This window comes from Odontomachus brunneus, unplaced genomic scaffold, assembly GCF_010583005.1.
Source record: "Odontomachus brunneus isolate Ranch 3 - 2012 unplaced genomic scaffold, Obru_v1 Obru_scaffold_060, whole genome shotgun sequence".
Taxonomy (NCBI): Eukaryota; Metazoa; Arthropoda; class Insecta; order Hymenoptera; family Formicidae; genus Odontomachus; species Odontomachus brunneus.
The window spans coordinates 747,321-765,941 of NW_022639510.1; the positions used below are offsets into that span (position 1 = coordinate 747,321).

General features: G+C 36.8%; 3 protein-coding genes across 13 annotated transcripts; 2 read left to right on the forward strand and 1 right to left on the reverse strand.

Annotated features, from left to right (window-relative positions):
- Nucleotides 1–1,442: 1,442 nt before the first annotated feature.
- Nucleotides 1,443–8,184, forward strand: LOC116846075 (crossover junction endonuclease EME1). Of its 5 annotated transcripts, none has more exons than XR_004378390.1 (5): nt 1,444–2,981; nt 3,154–3,207; nt 3,473–5,578; nt 5,669–5,811; nt 5,903–8,184. XR_004378390.1 is itself a non-coding variant. In XM_032819461.1 (4 exons), the coding sequence occupies exons 1-3, from the start codon at nt 1,749–1,751 to the stop codon at nt 3,590–3,592; spliced, it is 1,407 nt and encodes a 468-aa protein (XP_032675352.1). In that variant the 5' UTR covers nt 1,443–1,748; the 3' UTR covers nt 3,593–3,630; nt 6,898–8,184. The 5 variants fall into 5 exon arrangements, 2 of the variants coding, with proteins under 2 accessions (XP_032675352.1, XP_032675351.1); XR_004378391.1 differs by having other exon boundaries at nt 3,473–3,630; nt 5,057–5,811; XM_032819461.1 differs by lacking the exon at nt 5,669–5,811 and having other exon boundaries at nt 1,443–2,981; nt 3,473–3,630; nt 6,898–8,184.
- Nucleotides 3,209–14,115, reverse strand: LOC116846074 (KAT8 regulatory NSL complex subunit 3). Of its 7 annotated transcripts, XM_032819457.1 has the most exons (9): nt 13,765–14,111; nt 13,554–13,588; nt 13,242–13,476; nt 12,557–13,142; nt 12,172–12,453; nt 10,481–11,164; nt 9,246–9,606; nt 8,596–8,772; nt 3,209–6,228 (listed from the first exon to the last, which is right to left on the reverse strand). In XM_032819457.1, the coding sequence occupies exons 3-9, from the start codon at nt 13,460–13,462 to the stop codon at nt 5,075–5,077; spliced, it is 3,465 nt and encodes a 1,154-aa protein (XP_032675348.1). In that variant the 5' UTR covers nt 13,463–13,476; nt 13,554–13,588; nt 13,765–14,111; the 3' UTR covers nt 3,209–5,074. The 7 variants fall into 7 exon arrangements, with proteins under 7 accessions (XP_032675348.1, XP_032675350.1, XP_032675346.1 ...); XM_032819459.1 differs by having other exon boundaries at nt 10,628–11,164; nt 13,242–13,588; nt 13,765–14,115; XM_032819455.1 differs by having other exon boundaries at nt 12,172–12,450; nt 13,242–13,588; nt 13,765–14,113.
- A 1,384-nt stretch (nt 14,116–15,499) lies between these two features.
- On the forward strand, nt 15,500–17,400 carry LOC116846101 (phospholipid phosphatase 5). Its single transcript, XM_032819524.1, has 6 exons — nt 15,500–15,582; nt 15,920–16,025; nt 16,102–16,249; nt 16,483–16,611; nt 16,765–16,935; nt 17,008–17,400. Exons 1-6 carry the CDS (start codon nt 15,500–15,502, stop codon nt 17,175–17,177), a joined length of 807 nt encoding a protein of 268 aa, XP_032675415.1. The 3' UTR covers nt 17,178–17,400.
- Nucleotides 17,401–18,621: the final 1,221 nt, after the last annotated feature.

Here is an 18,621-nt window from a genome sequence, read left to right on the forward strand (position 1 = left end):
CAGGGTAAGGTTCCTGCACATTCAGAACTCAGGCTTCAATTTTTCGGCAGCCGTTTGGATTGGGATGCTAAAAGTTGCAAGCCTTTGACTATGGCTGCGTTCCGAAATTCACTGCCAGTACTGAAAATCTATAGTTCATGTCATGTATATTAGAATTTCAGCACTGGCAGTGAATTTCGGAACGCAGCCTATATAAGCATGGACTGCCAGTTATCCCCACTTTTCCTATTCTTACAATGCTTCGCTATGTAATCAACATCACGCGTGTCCCCAAGGGATAAATGTCAAAAAATCGAAACATGAAGTTAGATTTCAATGGAACAGGAAGGAAGAGAGAGATGGAATACGCCGCACTGTTTTATCACGTTTGATAAAATGCAGAACCATTTGCAGTATAAATAAAATATGTATGTATAAACTTAACACATAATAGTGAAATAAAGACAACAATAAGTGTATAAATAAATAAATAAATAAATAAATAAATAAATATATATATATATATATATTTATTATTGTGTATACATAGCATATAAAAATGTATTATTAAATATATATAAATATGGTATAATTAATAGATTCAATAATACATATATATGTATTATTGAATCTATTAATTATACCATATTTATATATATTTAATAATACATTTTTATATGCTATGTATACACAATAATAAATATATATATATATATATATTTATTATTGTGTATACATAGCATATAAAAATGTATTATTAAATATATATAAATATGGTATAATTAATAGATTCAATAATACATATATATGTATTATTGAATTTAATTAATATATATTTGTGGTTCTCTAATATGTTCAGTTCTTTGACATGTATGTAAAAATTAACGAATATCAAGCATTAATCAAGAATTGATAAAGGTTGCGTTCCGTTTCACGCATATGCGCGCATTTATCTATAGTTCATGTTACGTATATTGTAGACAATGCGCGCATAATGCGTGAAACGGAACGCAACCAAAGTTATTGGTTTGCTACTATACGTGAGTTCACAATATGTCATCGAAATACTGGGATTCGCCACTTATCCCTTAGAGGCGCTTTTCATGTTGATTACAGCGTGAAAATGCCAACTGGCAGTCCATACTTATATAGTCAAAGTTGCAAGCAGTTGCACGATTCTGCTTGCAACTTAAATTAAAGAACGATCAAGATTTACGCAATCTGCAGCTTGATGTGCACAACTAGATATACAGAACGATTAAATTATGCATCGGGTTGTATCTGTTGCGAATAAAAGAACACACCCTAGCTGTAAAAGTGTCAAAAGTGTAAACAACATGAACAAACTTTTTATTGGTCGAATTGCTAATAGCTTCTACACACAGGACGCGGTAATGTTTGCCGCGCGACGGAAATCCGTATGACAGCCAATCAATATGTTGTTTTTCCGTAAGAGCTAGAAGGTTTACGGAAAGTAAGATATTAATTGGCTGTCGCGTGAACTTTCGCCGCGCGGCAAGCATTACCGCGTCTTGTGTGCAGGAGCAATAACTCGACACGTGACGCCCTCTGCTAGTTGTCACATTTAAATATGTACACATAACCTGAATTTAACGTGTAATATTGTATTTTAGCAAAATACTTGTAAAATAAATTCGAAACATTCGATAATCATTGAAAAGACGATACTGCTCGACGATACTTGTCCCCTGCAGGACAAATTAATCGAGAAAGAATAGATAAATAAAATTTCCGTAGTGAGAACGCGAATGTCGAACGTGATCGTGTTGAGCGATTCAGACGAGCCCGCGTCACCTATTGACGAACGCTACGGGAATGAATGTGATAATGAAATTAACGGGAAATATGGGGATTCTGACGCCACGAGCGACGTTGATTTCCCGGAGGTACCGTTCTGCTGTAGGACGGAAGGCTCGACGTCGCGGAGCGACGAGAATCTATTTGATTTGCACGTCAACGATGATTTCAAGCGCGCTTGCCGCAGATCACATGCCATGTCCGATTCTCACGATTCTCACGATTCCAAGGATAATTCGATCGGGAGGACATTGCAAAAGACAACCGCGTCCAAGAAGAGTAAGACCATGTTAAAAGACGAACGGTTGAAGCGACAGCAAGCTTTGGCAAGGGAAAAGGCGTTACGGGCGATCGCCTCGAAGAAGTCGCGTGACATGAAGCCCGGTGAATGTATAAAATTCATGGAAGTCAATCTTGATCAAGGTATCGACACGTTCTCTTTTTCTATGGAAATTCAAAATGTTCTGCGAGATGCTAATATTCAATTTAAAGTAACTACTGAATCAATCCCGAACAGTATCACATGGCGGCGAAATGTCGAGGAGAGCTATGTGGGCGAGAATAACGAGGTATGCTTGAGAAGAAATGTGCAAAGTGAAAAGTACACTATTGTTATTTGGAGCAACCATGAAGCTGTAAAGCACATTGCGGATGATACTCTTTGCGCATCCATTTCAAATTGTAAGGCTTTGATACCAGATCACAATATGACCTTGGTTATCTTTGGCATGGAGGAATATTTCACATATTACAATAAGGTTAAAGGGAAACCGAGTCAGAGTTCTAGAGGTAAAGGATCAAAGTGTAAGAGCAAATGCAATCAACAGTTTGAGACTTTCCCGATTATATCGAGACAGCAACTCGAGATGGGTCTGACTGAAGTACAAATAGTAGCCAAATGTAGCAGCAGATTAATTGAGAATGCACAGGATTTAGCACTGATGATCTATCAGTACACAAAATCTATCTCGGAGATACCATATAAATTACAGAAGAAGGAAAGTGTGGAAAATAAGTTTCAGTGGTATGTTATGGGAGACAACAGAAACACTGTACGCGTAGACAAAGATGGAAATGGATTGAAGAGATTGTGGCAACAGCAGCTGTGCCAGTTTAATTTGAGTAGCTTGGAAATAGCAGAGGCAATATGCACTGTTTATCCAAGTCCAATACAACTTATTGAGGTATTGTTTAATTATAACATTGTAATATGTGTATTCTGTTCTGCTGTCTTAATGCAAACTTAATTCTTGTGTTTTATATATATATATATATATATATATATATATATATATATATATATATATATAAGTGAGATTACATGTTAAATATAATATTTTATTTTTATCCTTCTAGGCTTATAGAAATTGCACATCTGAAGAGGGTATGAATTTATTGAAAGACATACCAGTGAGTGATTTTCAATTTTATTTCTCCAGTTTAGCAAATTGCGGTATAAAGTAATAAAATTATCAGAGACATTCAAGAGTTGCTTCTAACAGAATTCTGTCTACTGCATATTCGTTTAAACTCACTGCATACAAATGCAGATCTATCAGTCGCAGTTTACATATCGCGAAATACACTTCCACATAAATCACAGTGTGTTCCACTGTGGCTTATACGATTTGATGATGTAATAAATATGTTATAACATATATGTAATACTAAACAGATCAGAAGAGCGGCGGGACCCCTCACGGCTGTGCGTAAAGTCGGTCCGGAACTAAGCAAGAAAATGTATTTGATGTTCACGTCGCAAAATGGAGACACTCCACTGGGAACTGAAGATTAAGCCGTAGTCGCGAGCTTTTACAGCAATACTGTCTATAAGTAAGATGGGTGACACACAGAAAGATGTAAACAGTAAGGCTGGGAACGCACAAACTTGACAGTAAAATTTAAACAGTAAAATTTAAACAATAAGAAAATTGACCAATCACAATCGACGATTCTCCTTATGGTCAAAGAATAATCGAGTGTGATTGATCGATTTTTTACTGCTTACATCTTGTTGCTTCAGTTTTTCTTTGTGATTTTTTGGAGACCGATGGTCTCATAAATTGGATTGGATTAAGGAGTTGAAAAACTCTCGTCCCATCAACCCTATAAGAAGAAGTTTTTCTTCGTGCGTTAAGTTTACGATTATGTACGGACTTCAATTTACAACAAGCAACTTGCAGCTTGTAACGCAACTTGAAGCGCGATGCGGATATTCCTATGCGGAGGCTCTAAGTTTTACTGTTTGCATTTTTCTGCATGCCACAACCCTTAATTTACTCGTTATGTGTTTTTCACACGTTGAAGTCGCGTATGAAGGTATTGTGTGTATATAGTGTTTAATTTATGGAAGTAATGTTCTCCCGCTATCAACACCCCGCATATATTTGTCGTCTTTCGAATTCTTTGGCCAATTCGGTATTAATAGCGGGCATTATGTGTATATGGAAGAGAATAGATATATTTAATATTATTAAGCGTTTATAAATAATCGAACAATAAATATTCCGTCCTCTCTCTCTTGCATGTTGTGTCATGCACATGTAACACGTAGAACTTAAAAGTAGATCGCGCTTCAGAATTTGTATACGCGATATATACAATAATAAAACACGTTAATCGTGGCTACGTTGAAATTTAGAGATCAGTACAGGATTATGTTTATATTGTACTGTTAGATCTCTGTCGAAATAATATCGATTTATCGTGTCGAAATACATACTTCGCGAACATCGCGTATCGCACAATCAACGCATCACTAAGACTTCTCGTCGCGATCATCTTGATTGCTGATGTCAGACGCGAGAAAATATACGCTGAGAATTCTTGCAAAATACGTAGAAATAAAAAGATGTATCCATAAAATGACACTTGCAATCGTTCGAGTAGATAATGAGTAAAATAGTTCGAACATTTTCTTTTTGTTCTAACAATCAATAAATAACTGTAAATTGTTAACGTGACAAAATCATGAAGGAATATGGTTTAAAAAAGTAGATTGCATGTCACGTTAATTTTACGATCATTGTTAAAATAAAAGGAAAGTGGACTAGTGTTTTGTAGATGTGCCCGATCGATTGCGAGTGTCATATCAATGGGTATATCTTTTTATCTTAACGCATTTTCCAAGAAATGTTTTCGCAATTTTTATCGTATTTTTTCTCGTCTCTGGCACCATCAATCGAGAGTTTCGCGGCGAGGAGCCAGAAACCTGAATATTTCCCGAACAATTCTAAATATTTAACTTCTTAATTCTCAGGAAACAATCCTGCGGATTCTACGATTGCGTTTCACCGGCATTGCCAAAGGTGGACTGTTCCGGTTGCGACTCGTCCAATTTCGTCTCGTCCAATATATCAGCGAGACAGTTGTCATCGGCGAGAGTGATGGGTGACGTTGGATCGATCGTAGGCGTAGATGTGTACTTGCGTTCTATGATATTCGTCTTGATGGCGTCCTCGATCTCCAATATATCACTCGCAAAGGGATCCTCATAGCTGGTTGATACGCTAGAAGACGCCTGCACGAATCTATTGTCATCCTTCTCGAAAGTCAAGATCTTGGGCGCGCTCGAGTCATCCGAGATCTTCGTCGCGGTTACCTGCTCGCCTCTCTTGCTCTGCTGAGGCGGTAGCGCGTTCCTCTTCGCCAAGATGATCTTGGTATACTTGACGGTCGGTTGCACCAGTCGACTTTCCATCGGCACTCCGACTCTGTTCTTCGCCGGCATGACGCTGCTGTTGCCGTTGTTGCCGCTCTGCGATCGGGCCTGCAGTATCAGGTGATTCAGGTTTTGCATAGGCATATTAGTCGAACATATAACGGCCTGCGTGGAGCTCGGGCCGAGCTTGCTCTGTTGTGTCTGTTGCAGTTTGTCCTGTTTATTGCTTATGAGAACCACTTTGGTGGTGCTGTTCAATTTCGGCTTCTCCTGGGGCTCCTTCGTCATCGTCGCCATGACCGGTATCCTGTCAATGTTGCCCAAGTTGTCGTCATCCTTGGCGAATATTATCGGTATGTCCAGTATATTTCCCAGATCGTCGTCTATGTCGTTCACGGGGTTCTTCTTCGGTACGCTCTGCTGAGGTTTCCCTTTCTGCTGCAGTCGCTGCAAATTGTTCGTGTTGACGGTAATCTTCGGCATCGTCTTCATGGATTTGTGGGAAATCTTTAGTTTATTGGACAACGGCAAGACGCTGCCTGGACAGCCTTGGTTGTTGAACGGCATGATCACCGATGATGGCGCGCCTCGATTCTGAAGCGAATTCTCGATAATGACTATGTTACTGCATGATGTATTATGTGAGTTATCACTATTGGTGGCTGCGGTCCCTTGTCGTGACAAGTGTGCCAGCTTCGACACGTCCAGCGAATGAGTCGAACTGAGTATCGCTGGGTGAGCGTCACTGCTTACCTCCATCTCCTCCATCGCTATAAAATACACACGTATATTTGTCTCATTTGACTGGTATTGTTTCGCTAATCTGACTAATATATATGTTAAACAAATGTCGTGTAGATCGATAGAAGTTTGGACCAAGAGCATCTCTATCTTACTGCAAATCTAAAGACGACTTAGCTCTTCATTAATAGTTGTTACTTGAAATTGAGATTTTGATTGAGTTAGGTGTGAGTTTCTCTATAGAACAAGTTCCAAATAACGACTATTAATATGAGCTTAGCACACCAAAACATGAGTCAGTCTTATTTTAATGAGACAACAGTCGCGTTCTCGATCTGTGTCAAGTAAATTTTTTCAGGGTATTGATCATGTATCTTTTCCTCTAGCGGGAACTCGTTTCAGGTGAACATTTTCACATTTCCATTGTTCGAGAAATTACATGATCACTAAAGTCGTCGAGTTGACATGAAACTTTTCACTCCACCCGTTTCCGCTTTTAAGAAGTTACATTATCGTTACCCTGCTCACTACATTCGCAAGAGATCTATTGCTACAGCCATAAGCGCTTATGCTGTTTTCCAAAAGACCTGACATGCTGAATAAGGGGCTCTTATCGGGCGAACATTGCTGGCAATACCTGACACAAATGATCGTAATTTAATACCTCAGAGACCAATTAGTTTTCTTATATTATCTAGACACATATATTGCAATCGTTTGAATGGCCGAGTGGACGGGACCAGGGATTGGAAATCAAATAAATTCGTGTGTATTACGTCAACAAAATATTTATTGAATACAAAATAAAAGGCAATCTGGCGTTTTAATGTTTACAATTCGTTTTTAATGCGTATTTCAGGTTGCACGATGCAAATGCTTATCATTCATCTACGGCATATTAATTGCATACGTATTATAATATGCATAACATATGCTTACATACGATAGGATCTACCGTGCATATCGTATGTTATTGATAAAGAGGCAAACCGAGTTCTCTCGCCTTGCTTCCGTGCTTTACAGGATATTTTATTGAAGAAAAGAGCTTATGCAAATTTTGATAAAATTGCCATCAAAACAGTTACATTACACGAAGTCAATAATTAAAAGTAATAGAAGGGTACGTCTCATCAATAGTTTCTAGCTACTTTGGCTGCAAAATGAAAAAAAATATGTTTAACGAGAGAAAGCTTGCGAAGCGAAATAAGTCTAGCGTAAAATTAATATTAAGCGACCTTAGGAGGAGAATATTTTGGTTTTACATAGAGGAAGTTTACAATAAATATAAATCAAGCACAGACGCTTTTTATATAAATTAATATTCTTTTCTACAATCCTGTTTTACTGATTCTGTTCTAATTTGAAAATTTGCTACGTTACGTATCTTCCTTATTAACACGCAAGGAGATTTATTTTTTTTTAATTATATATATGTATATATATACTATACAATTATATAGTATAATACTTCAACCGCACAAAACACGTCTCACGCACGTATAATTCATAAAAGTTTGGTATAATATATTATCGTCTATGTTCTATGCGGTTTATACTTTTTCGAGTCTATATAATCAAGTCTGTAAGAAACTTTATGTACAGAAAAACGTTTTTTCGCGACGAGATTTGTGTATATTATATAAATACTATTCACAGTGCTGGAATATGACCTGTAAATTGCAAAATATATAGCAGCATTCCAGCATTAAAAAAATTTCAGCTACTAACACTTTCAGCATTAATGCGCTTTGCTCTAATTTTTATTTCTTAGCATATTAGAATATCGAGAATCGCAATAAAATTATGAGAAATTAAGTTTTCAGTCTGTTCCCTTTGATGTGGTCTACCGTGTACCAAGATCATGCACATCGCGCGAGTTATTATACAATGCTTTGTGTGTACGAGTATAAACGTTTAGTATAAAAATGTATATGCGTATATACAAATCGTATCGTTCTTTGACGTACATCAGCGTGAGAAAAATAGAGAATTAAAAAAAAAGAGTTTTCATCGTCTTATATACGATATATATTCTTTATGTCCATAAAATATTCACTTATACAAGTTTGAATATATATCAGCTATTAAATAATAAATACCATAAAAAAAGAGAGTAGCTCTACTTGTTTACGTTAAAGCCAACAATAGAGCTAAATCATGCCTTGGAGCATGAGCACCTCAGATATGTCAAAGTTTACGTTACGACTGTGATATATTGGACACACAATCATTACTTTCATTTCGTTAAATCAACACGGGTTTGATTGGCTAAATACAAATCGTCCTAAGTACACTCACGAGACAGAAACTGCAATGCCGTTTCGCTCGATTGACAATCGATCGGAACTAAGTTTCAGTTAAATTGCTTAATAGTTGATTAGATAATAGTAATCTACCTTTTGAATTGGATGACGTGGACGGCGCTATACTATTGGTCGGTGAATTGCTGGTCGTCAGTAGTATACTGGAAGCCGACGACACACGGGCGGAGGACGCGGCGTTCGTGGTGGAGCTCTTCCCAGCTTGCAAAAGATTCGACAATGCGCCACTCGATGTGATGGGTTTAAGAGTTCCTGTTGTTTATAATTAAACAAGAAAGAGATACTGTAAATAATGTATCTGAAGCTGTTCTCGCAATTGAGACAACGTCGACGGAAGAGAGTTTTAAAATTAATATAGCAAAATCATGAGGAAAGATAAGTTGAAGAAGAAGGAAGGTGGTATGTCATGTTAGCTTTAAAGCTATTTGACTATTAAGTGAAAAAATTAGTTTTCAGAGCATTTTACAAGTATGCTCAAGCGATTTGAAGTGTTCTTTCATACAAATATCTTTTAACATGCGTTTTCTCGCTTCCGACGTCATCAATCCAGATTTCCCCAGCAATGGGACCAGAAACTTTAAGCTCAGACCTGCATTGTGTTCTCTTTCTGTTTTTTTTTCTTTGTCTCTGACTTGAATTTTAAGCCAGAAAAACAGAGAATAAGAGGCAGAAAGCAAAAAGCATATGATAGATCAGGATTAGGTGTCGATGAACTGACAACTCACCTCCAGCGGCTGTGTTAACTCGAATTTGATTTCCGCTAGTGGTGAAAACACTCATGAGTTTCGCGTCTCCGCTCTTATCAGGTACATTCATTTGTCTATAATTGTGCGAGATCACGTTCGTAATGGGCGTGTAGGAAGGCACGAGTGTTTTTATCTTCGAGACACCTTGTAGCGGCACATTTGAGACGATTTTCGGCATCTTAACGGATGCACTCGCGGATTTGGACGTGCTGGATGTCTTGGGAGACGAGCTCGCAATCTGGCCAACAGTAGTGGGTGCTAAACGTATCGGTCCTATAGGTGCCAGACTCGCCAGTGTGCCGATATTGAGTGTTATACCATTCTCCGCGTTGATGTTTGTCTACAAATAAACCGACAATTCTTATTAAATATAAATATATATAAACCCAAACAGCACAAATGTTTAAAACACCTCAAAAACGTTTAAATTAAATAGACGTCTCTGTCCTTTGAACATTTATGTTGTATTAGCATATAAATATAAAAATATATGTACGTTAATATATATATGTACGTTAATATTATAATAAAAACATTTGAGATTAATAATCTCGAGAAAAGTGTATGTATCCGCATAGTGAAAAGTTGCTATAACATGAGCAAAGTTGGGTAAGTTAGTTTTTCTTAACCAAATTAAGTTTAAAGTTATAATGGCCCTTAAGTTAACTTAAGTTTACGTTAAAGGTTACAATAAAAAATAATATATTCAAAAGTTCAGTTATAATTAAATTATTAAAGTTAAAAGTTAATTATGCAAAGCAATATATATCTTCTTGCATCATTAACTTTTTAATTAAAGATTAAATTTGTGAATTAGTAAAAATATTTTTTATTAAAAAATATCGACTGTTTTTTTTGCGCTCAAGATTCCATACAAAGAAAAAACACTGACGCTCAGAGAGACAAAAAGAATTGTCATTTTTTATTTTTCTTACTCTACTGTTAGTAGCTCACAATTGATTCAAGTATTAATGAATTATTTTAGCTTATATAAAAAAAAGTTAATAAGTTAAAGTTAATGAATTTTAGATAACCAGTTCAAAGAGTTCAAAGTTTATTCATTTAAAATTAACTAAATTAAGTTAGAAGTTATTAACGTTTTAACTTAACATTTAACTGATTAACTAGTCATTATTCCTGAACCATGAATATCGATTATTATTTATATTTGTTTTATAAATATTATTTATATTATACGCATAAAAAACAATTACCTGTCCCGGGAACCTGGTAGCTTTAATGTGTTCGCCAAATTGGTTTTTCTGGTTGCCCGCGGCTCGCTTTCGTTTCGGATTGGGAGTATGGTTAGTGTGTTGTCCGCCCGCTTGCCCCAAATTAGTTTGGCTACTGTATGTGCCCACCTTGGGAACCGCGCCCGACGTTGCGTTCGTCCCGACCGACGGCAGCGTCACCGGCGTATTCGACTGCGATTTCTTCACGATCGGCGAATTGGGTTCGCTCTCCACGGAACTGCTGGTCGAGTTCCGTCGTTTGTGAGACTCCTTCTTGCTCTTGTTGTCGCAGTTAGCCGCCAGCGTTGGTCTTAACGGCAACGGGTGCGGTTGCAGCAGGATACCACCGACGAAGTCGCCGATCTCATCCAGTATGCATTTGTCCACCATGCTTTGTGTGATACCCTCGAGTATCTTCTTGGATGTAGATATCCTGAGATGATCGTCCGCCGTGCCTACAACCACCAGACTCGTCTCGACCAACATCTTCTCTCGCAAATCTTCCAAGTCATCGGTCGTCGCGAGAGTGGCGTTTTGTCCTATGATGAACATTACGGGACAACGAATGTCCATCAGGGTGTCGTCTGGTGTACCTCGCTTCCCTTCAACCGTCACGAAAGGAAATCCGATGCAGATGACGGCGGTTACGTGTTCCATCTGTGCTACCTAAGTCGCAAGGTAAGTGAGATTCAATGTGTGCGCGCGCCTCTGTGCGTAGATGTGAATATGGTGGTAATGATCAGAAAGCTTATTAAGGTTCCTGAGCATGTATTACAGAACTCTTTGGACTTATTCCGTTATTTCTCAAAGCTCAGTCACACATAGTTGAACTTTATTTTGAATCGCACTTGGAGAAAGGCAATCCAGATCCAGACAATCATCCTACGGTAGTCATGAGAACTTGGATGATAAGTTCTCATGACTACCGTAGGATGTACGATTGATCTGGATTGCCTCTCCCCAAGTGCGATTCAAAATAAAGTTTAACTATGTATGACTGAGTTTTGAGATATAACGAAGAAGAAAAAACTATTCCGTTATTCTTCAGATTTCAATTTTCTAAGAGAAACGGAATTATTCCAATCGGAATCGAGTCCGATGGAGAGTTTCATAGTACGTGTTCTATTTCTTCGCCGCAAAACTCCCGCTTGATGACGTCAAAGGCAAAAAAATACACGATAAAAATTCCTGCAAAATACGTTGAAATAAGAAGATATACCTATAAAATGATACGTGCAATCGATCGATTGATCGAGCACATTTGTAAAATAGTTTGAATGCTTTCAATCAATAAATTGTCAAATTAACATGCAAATCTATCTTTTTAACCAACTTTCCCTCATGATTTGGTCATGTCAATTTTACGATTGTTTATTGATTTTTGGAATAAGAAGTGTTTGATTTTGTATTTTTTTACATTTGCTCGTTCGATTACAAGTGTCATTTTATGGATACATTTTTCTGCTCTTACGTATTTCGCAAAAATTTTTAGCGTGTATCTTTTCGCTTCTGACGTCATCAAGATAGCCGCAGCAAAAAACCGGGAGCTTTAGAAGACTAGAGATATAAAAAAAAAAACAATCTCGACTGATACAGGTAAAAAAGCAAACCTCCTCTCTTCTGCGAGGTGCTGCTTCTAAGCGGAATCGTGTAAGATTTTTGAGAAGACTTACCTGACAGGCGAGCGCCGAGCCAGTATTGAAACCAACTAATATTATCGGCCTGCCAGGACTGTCGCTTCTGACGTCCTGTATCTTTGCTCTTGTAGCTTGAACTAGCTGATCCATAAACACCAACATGGTCATCCTGTTGGCTGCCAATCCCAGATGAGTATGAACGGTGACTACCATGCCTAAAGAGCCCAGCTGCGCGATCCATTTGGTCTGACGAGAAGAAACGCTCGACGTAATGCCGGAGGGTACTATTATTAAAATTGGATTTCCGGGCAATTTCTTCTGTAATTACATGATCACGTGATCTCTCACAGTACACAGCAAAGTAACTTACACATTACTCTCTACGCAAAACTCTACGCATTAATGATCATGTTATATTTACAAGTCTACTCCCGCTCAGACTCTGTGAAACAGGATCCCACGATCGTTTTAAGAGCGACCCGAGCATTTCCCACGTTACAGGGCCCGTTTTGGAGTTAATATTCGGTTGTACCGCGATCATCTTGTCGATTAGTTGAGTGATCTTTGGTCTTAGAGTCTGTAAGATGTCCAAATAAATGACCAAATATTCCTGGGAAAGATGCTCGAACAGTAAGTGGTGCAGCCACTGCACCAGCCTCCAGTCCCATCCAGTCGACGCCAAAGTCTCCCGAAATCTTCTCGCCGCAATATCCACAGACGTTCGTCGAAAAATCGGCTCCACACTGCTCTTGGCCTTGGCTAATCTTGCGAGTCTTTCTGAGCTTAGTATACGCGTAACTCTGGTGAATATTCGATTCTGAGTGGAAGACCAAAATGTTTTGTCTATCTTGTCCTCCCAGTCCTCGTCTTCTTCTGGTCGCGCGATATTCGTTATTCGTTGAAATTCATCCATTTGTTGTCGAGCTTTTGTCAGATCTAACGGCAATACCGGTGAGTCATTTCCAGTATCTTCCACAATAATTTCTTCATTTTTCCTATTCTTGTCACTAAAATGTCAATATAGCAAAGTAATGCATATAGATGTCTATTACTATGTATTAATTTTGCACAAATTGTGTTTAAATTATGCATTATTATTAATTTACCTTGTTGCTGTATTCTTTGAAAAAAACAGCCTTTTTACGGGCTTCACATAAATATTTTCTGGCCTCCAGTTCCAAGGTCGTGCGTAACAGTGATCTTTGAGTATTATATCAACCTCCATTTCATAGTTTCCATTTAGTTGCTGCAGATATTCAGATATTAACCTATGGATATTGTCATCGAATGAGTCCATTGCCAGACCTGACATCTCAGGAGTACCCATTGAGGTAGAAGGTGCTGTAGATACAGATGTTAACATTATGTTGGCTTAATTATCAATGTAACTGAATATCTGAGCTTAATTCAAATATTACACAGATACTCTAAGTTGCAGTGACAATAAGCTTCCCTGTAAGGAATTGCACAATTATATATTTTGTGTTGTTGAAGTTAAAATAAATGACATAACCTTGCTACTACTACGCAATACGAATAATTAAATTAATTCACGTACGTTATATTACGGTATGTGTTCTCCTGTTGTATTGAACAGTTAGATCAGTACAAGAAACGTGGAAAACTAACCTAGATTCGCTTCACGCTATCACATCGAAGGTTTCTTTATTCATTAAGTTACAATCATATGCGAGACATCAATGTTTTGTGAATAATACTGCGAGTGTATACGTTGCTCCCTCGTGGCTTTAATGCAAGATATTACGAATGCTCAACGCATTCATCACGAATAACCTCAAAAAAAAAAATCATCATTCATGGTCAGGGTCGCCAAGTTTTGGAAGCGACAATTTTTCAGAGAGTAGTTAGGATTGCCAGGTTTCAGAAGCATCGATGTGCCATTTCAGAAGATTTAGGACGCCACCTTCAACAATTTTAAAGACATAACGCGCCATATAGCGCCAAATTTGAAAATCAACAACTTGAAAACTGGCAACATCTACAGACCAAATGCATTGATAATATACAGATTATAGAAGATTAATAAAAACACTTAATTGTATTATATTTATATTTAGTTTATCATCAAAGTTATATGCAATATTTTATAATTTATAATATAATTTATAATTTTATAATATTAATAGAAACATTTTATAATATAACTTTTGAATGTCAGAACTAAAAAAAATAATATTTTATATTATAATTATTTCGTAATTATCGTACTAGAATATAACCAAAATTTATAGTTATAATCAATAAATATAAATTCGTAATATGTAATTATGCTTTTATCGACACGTCATTTTGACGTGCGTCTGCTACCTAGGTATGAAAAAACTTAGCCCAAATTGATTGAAATTAGTAGATGTCAGGAAAATATACCCAGGTAGCACACACACATTTTAAAAATGTTTTATAAACGTTAGAATCAAACCTTTTATAATCGTTTCCAAAACGTTTCTGAAACGTTTTTCATGAGTAAAAATGTCCACTCAAAAAACGTTAGGCGAAACCTAACGTTATCTTTGCGAAAAAAATCGTTGAAGAAACGTTTTATAAAGGTTTTATAAACGATTTATAAATAAGGTTTCAAAGAGGTTCTTGTTAAAACGTTTCTTATTGGTGCTTTACGGTTCTGAAATTATAGATACTTTCAAGAAACGTTTCTGATATGTGTATGTGCTACCTGGGTATACTACAATATCAGTAATTTTATAATAATTCCTAGTAGTTTTTAATAAAAATTTTGTGCGTCCACACTTAGCGTGTCAAAGAGTCACTTTAGCGGAATTACGCCAGATCTGGCAACCCTGAGCCGACATCATACTAGATCATTCCCTAGATCGAGAATTACTAAGCCCTTATATTTAAAAAATTTTCTTTTATTATAAAATTGCTAAATATGCTTATAAGCCAGAAGACTTCGATAAGAGTTCAGAATAACAGAGCATTCATATATTTCTTAAACCGATGCGGCCGTTTCTACATACACACGACTCAATAATACCTTTCCCTTAGCATATTTTGATAATTTGCACTTTCTCTCAAATTAATTCCTGTCGAAATTTAAAGTTATAATAAGGAAATACATATAATACGCCCGAGTGAAAATACTTTTATTGTGCGATCATAAACAAAATTTCAATCGAGATTACTATCGATATAATGTTTGAGTTACTATCGATGTTTTATCTATGTGTACCTGGTGTGCCACATCAAACTTGACCGCACTTTCGTGTCGATCGGTGTCGACGCGAGTTGAGTTATTACATGATGAAGCGTTTAATGTTACGATTTCTATACTTTCTTTATATAGACGAAGCGACTTGTTTATAGTTTAAATGCGTAATATATTGAGATGACTAACATAAGCGGACTCCAGCTTTCAGTGGGCTTTCTCTTTGACGTTTTACTACGCGTTTTCCTGGCCGTACTATTCGTGTAAGTAAACGTTTAATGGATGTAACATTGGCCAATCAATATCTTATAATTAGCCTACATAGATTAGCGCTTGTTCAAATAAAGTATTAATTAGCATTAATACGCAATAAAATCATATATTTTATTTAAGTTATAGCTTTATCTAAAAAATCAATATTTTATAGCTTATTGACAATTATATCAATGTAGCACAATTTTTTCCATATTGTAGTTACTCTGCAAGACAAAATTCTAATGTATGTGAAGATTATACATTTATATTTTAAATTAAATTTCGCATTCTATAGTAATCTAATATTACCAATGATGACTGAATAAAGTTTTGACTTTTTTTTAGAGAACTAGAAAAAGCAGAACCATTTACAAGAAAAATTCATGAAGATGAATTATGGTTATATAGAAATCCAAGGACAGAGTCATTCGTTCCAACTACAGTATTATGGGTATATATATTTGAAGAGATTTCAACCAATGGCATACTATATTACAATTTATATTAAATGACATTCTCTTTTTCAGCCTCTTGTATTTATGATGCCAATTGCTGTGATTTGTTTTTTTTTTATATGGCACAAAGACAAAGTTGACCTCCAACAGGCGATATTGTCTGTGACGTTAGCTCTAGGTTTCAACGGTCTGATTACAGACATTTTAAAACTCATAGTAGGTATGTTGTTTATCAAAATATTTCAACAAAACGTACAACTGTTAAGCTTGACATGGAATATGTTCTTTGTTTCCTATCTTTTTTGACTAAAGGCTTAAGGTTTGATTGAGAAAGAAATAAAAAACAAAAAAACACATTGTAGATTTAAGTTAAGAGATAAAAAGAAAGGAAGCAAAATTATAGATTAGACTTCATTGGACTAGTATATTATCTGTATATGCATTATTTTCCAGGTCGTCCCAGGCCAGACTTCTTCTGGCGGTGTTTTCCAGACGGTCAAATGAATGCAGGATTTAAGTGTACCGGTGATCCAATTACTATCAGAGATGGCAAGAAGTCATTCCCAAGCGGACATTCCTCATGTACGTTAATCTCACATTGTATGAACATCTGTGACTATAAACGTGTGCTCAATACGTTAGTACACTCATTGATCTTGTGCATGTAAAAGAGAGCAAACAAATTACACACGCGAGGTGACGGAGATGTTTTCACAAAAGAAACGTTCTTTCCAGTTGCGTTCGCGAGTTTCGGTTTCATCGCCCTGTACTTAGCCGGGAAACTACATACATTCAGTCTGGCTGGAAAAGGACAATCGTGGAGACTGTGTATGTTCTTCTTACCGATCTGCGTTGCTCTCACTATCGCGTTAAGCAGAACGTGCGATTATCATCATCATTGGCAGGGTAAGCGTCTCATCGCTCAGATAATTGCAATCCGATCGTATTACCATCTCATGTACACGCGGTCCATTTCAGATGTGGTGGCAGGATCGGTAATAGGCTATTGTTTAACGTACATCTGCTACAGACATTATTATCCTCCGTTAGACTCGTCGTATTGCGACAGGCCATACGTCGTACTTACTTCGCAAATTCAATCGGGTAACGTCAAGTCTATCAAGAATGAGCAAATTAAGTGGATCTAGTGGAAACTATACATGCCATATATGTCAGTATTTAATATTTTGTCAACATGTTGACAAAGTTAAGGTGTTAAATCACATTGCGTTTCGAAATTTATTTATTTTGTTATTTTCTTAATATCCTCTCTTTTGAGATCTGTATTTTTGTGTACATATATTTGAATAAATGTGCACAGATAATTGTCTACATATATTCGAATAAACGTATCTTATATGTATGACCAGAGGACTGAGTTCAAGTGAATTGTTTTAATAATTGTGACTTGAAGCTTGTTGTGAGAATTCAGATTTGAATTTTAAGTTGGATCTTGGTTTTCATTTACACAATATACGCACGTGACATTATAATTGCAATCATAATTCCAGTTAATTAACCTATAATCTAATAATCGTTACTTGAAACTTACTTTAGTCCAAACAGCACAGATCTCGACAGAACATCCTAAAAAACGTTCTAAGAAAATCTTACGTGCTAAGAACATCTCCAGGACATCTCATGGAAATCTCCTGCTGTCTGGAAGATGAGATATTCAGATTCGAATTTCGAGTCAGATGATCTTTTCAGCTGAATCATAATTACAAATGTAATGTTGTGTGTTATACTACTGTGTCCAAAAAGTAAGACCAGTTTTTATTTATTTCAAAAAATATTTATTTATTCTTCCAAATCTATTTCGTCGCTTTCAAAGTAATCCCCTCCCGACACAATACACTTATGCCAACGTATTTTCCAGTCCTCGAAACAAGAATTAAAGTCGCCTTCCGGGATGGCTTTCAGAGCGCGTAGCGATTCACGTTGTATCTCTTCTATCGTCTCAAAACGATTTCCCCGCAGTAGTCTTTTGAGTTTCGGGAATAACCAGAAGTCACACGGTGCTAAATCAGGCGAATACGGTGGTTGTGGAACGATATGGATCGAATTTTTGGCGAAAAAGTCACGAAGAACGAGTGTAGTGTGAGAAGGTGAATTATCGTGATGCAAAAACCAAGAATTGTCTGCCCACAATTCTGGCCTCTTCTTGCGAATAGCTTCACGCAAACGATGCATAACACTCAAATAATACTCTTTGTTGACAGTTTGGCCGGGTGGAAGGAATTCTGAATGGACAACACCACGATAATCGATGAAAACTGTCAACATGACCTTGATTTTCGATCGACTTTGGCGCGATCTTTTCGGTTTGGCTTCACCTTTTGCACGATATTCACTGGATTGGTCAGTGGTTTCCGGGTCGTAAGCATAGATCCAAGTCTCATATCCAGTAATAATCCGTTTCATGACCGATTGATAGTCAGAAAGCATCTCTTCACAGATCTTAATGCGACGCTCTTTTTCGAAGAAATTGAGATGTTTTGGCACTAGTTGAGATTTTACACGTTTCAGGCCCAAAATATCTTTCAAAATGGTATTGGCAGATCCTTTCGAAATACCAACAGCATCAGCAAG

Bases quoted from the DNA above. Each gene is read 5' to 3' on its own strand.
- LOC116846074 (XM_032819452.1), bottom strand. From the start codon at position 13,498: ATGTTAACATCTGTATCTACAGCACCTTCTACCTCAATGGGTACTCCT. The intron at 13,143-13,241 runs GTAAATTAATAA...TTGACATTTTAG, and splicing joins TCAAAGAATACAGCAACAAG to TGACAAGAATAGGAAAAATG. The intron at 12,454-12,556 runs GTAAATATAACA...ATGTAATTACAG, and splicing joins GTCTGAGCGGGAGTAGACTT to AAGAAATTGCCCGGAAATCC.
- LOC116846101 (XM_032819524.1), top strand. From the start codon at position 15,500: ATGACTAACATAAGCGGACTCCAGCTTTCAGTGGGCTTTCTCTTTGAC. The intron at 15,583-15,919 runs GTAAGTAAACGT...ACTTTTTTTTAG, and splicing joins TTCCTGGCCGTACTATTCGT to AGAACTAGAAAAAGCAGAAC. The intron at 16,936-17,007 runs GTAAGCGTCTCA...GGTCCATTTCAG, and splicing joins TTATCATCATCATTGGCAGG to ATGTGGTGGCAGGATCGGTA.
- LOC116846075 (XM_032819461.1), top strand. From the start codon at position 1,749: ATGTCGAACGTGATCGTGTTGAGCGATTCAGACGAGCCCGCGTCACCT. The intron at 2,982-3,153 runs GTATTGTTTAAT...TTATCCTTCTAG, and splicing joins GTCCAATACAACTTATTGAG to GCTTATAGAAATTGCACATC. The intron at 3,208-3,472 runs GTGAGTGATTTT...AATACTAAACAG, and splicing joins ATTTATTGAAAGACATACCA to ATCAGAAGAGCGGCGGGACC.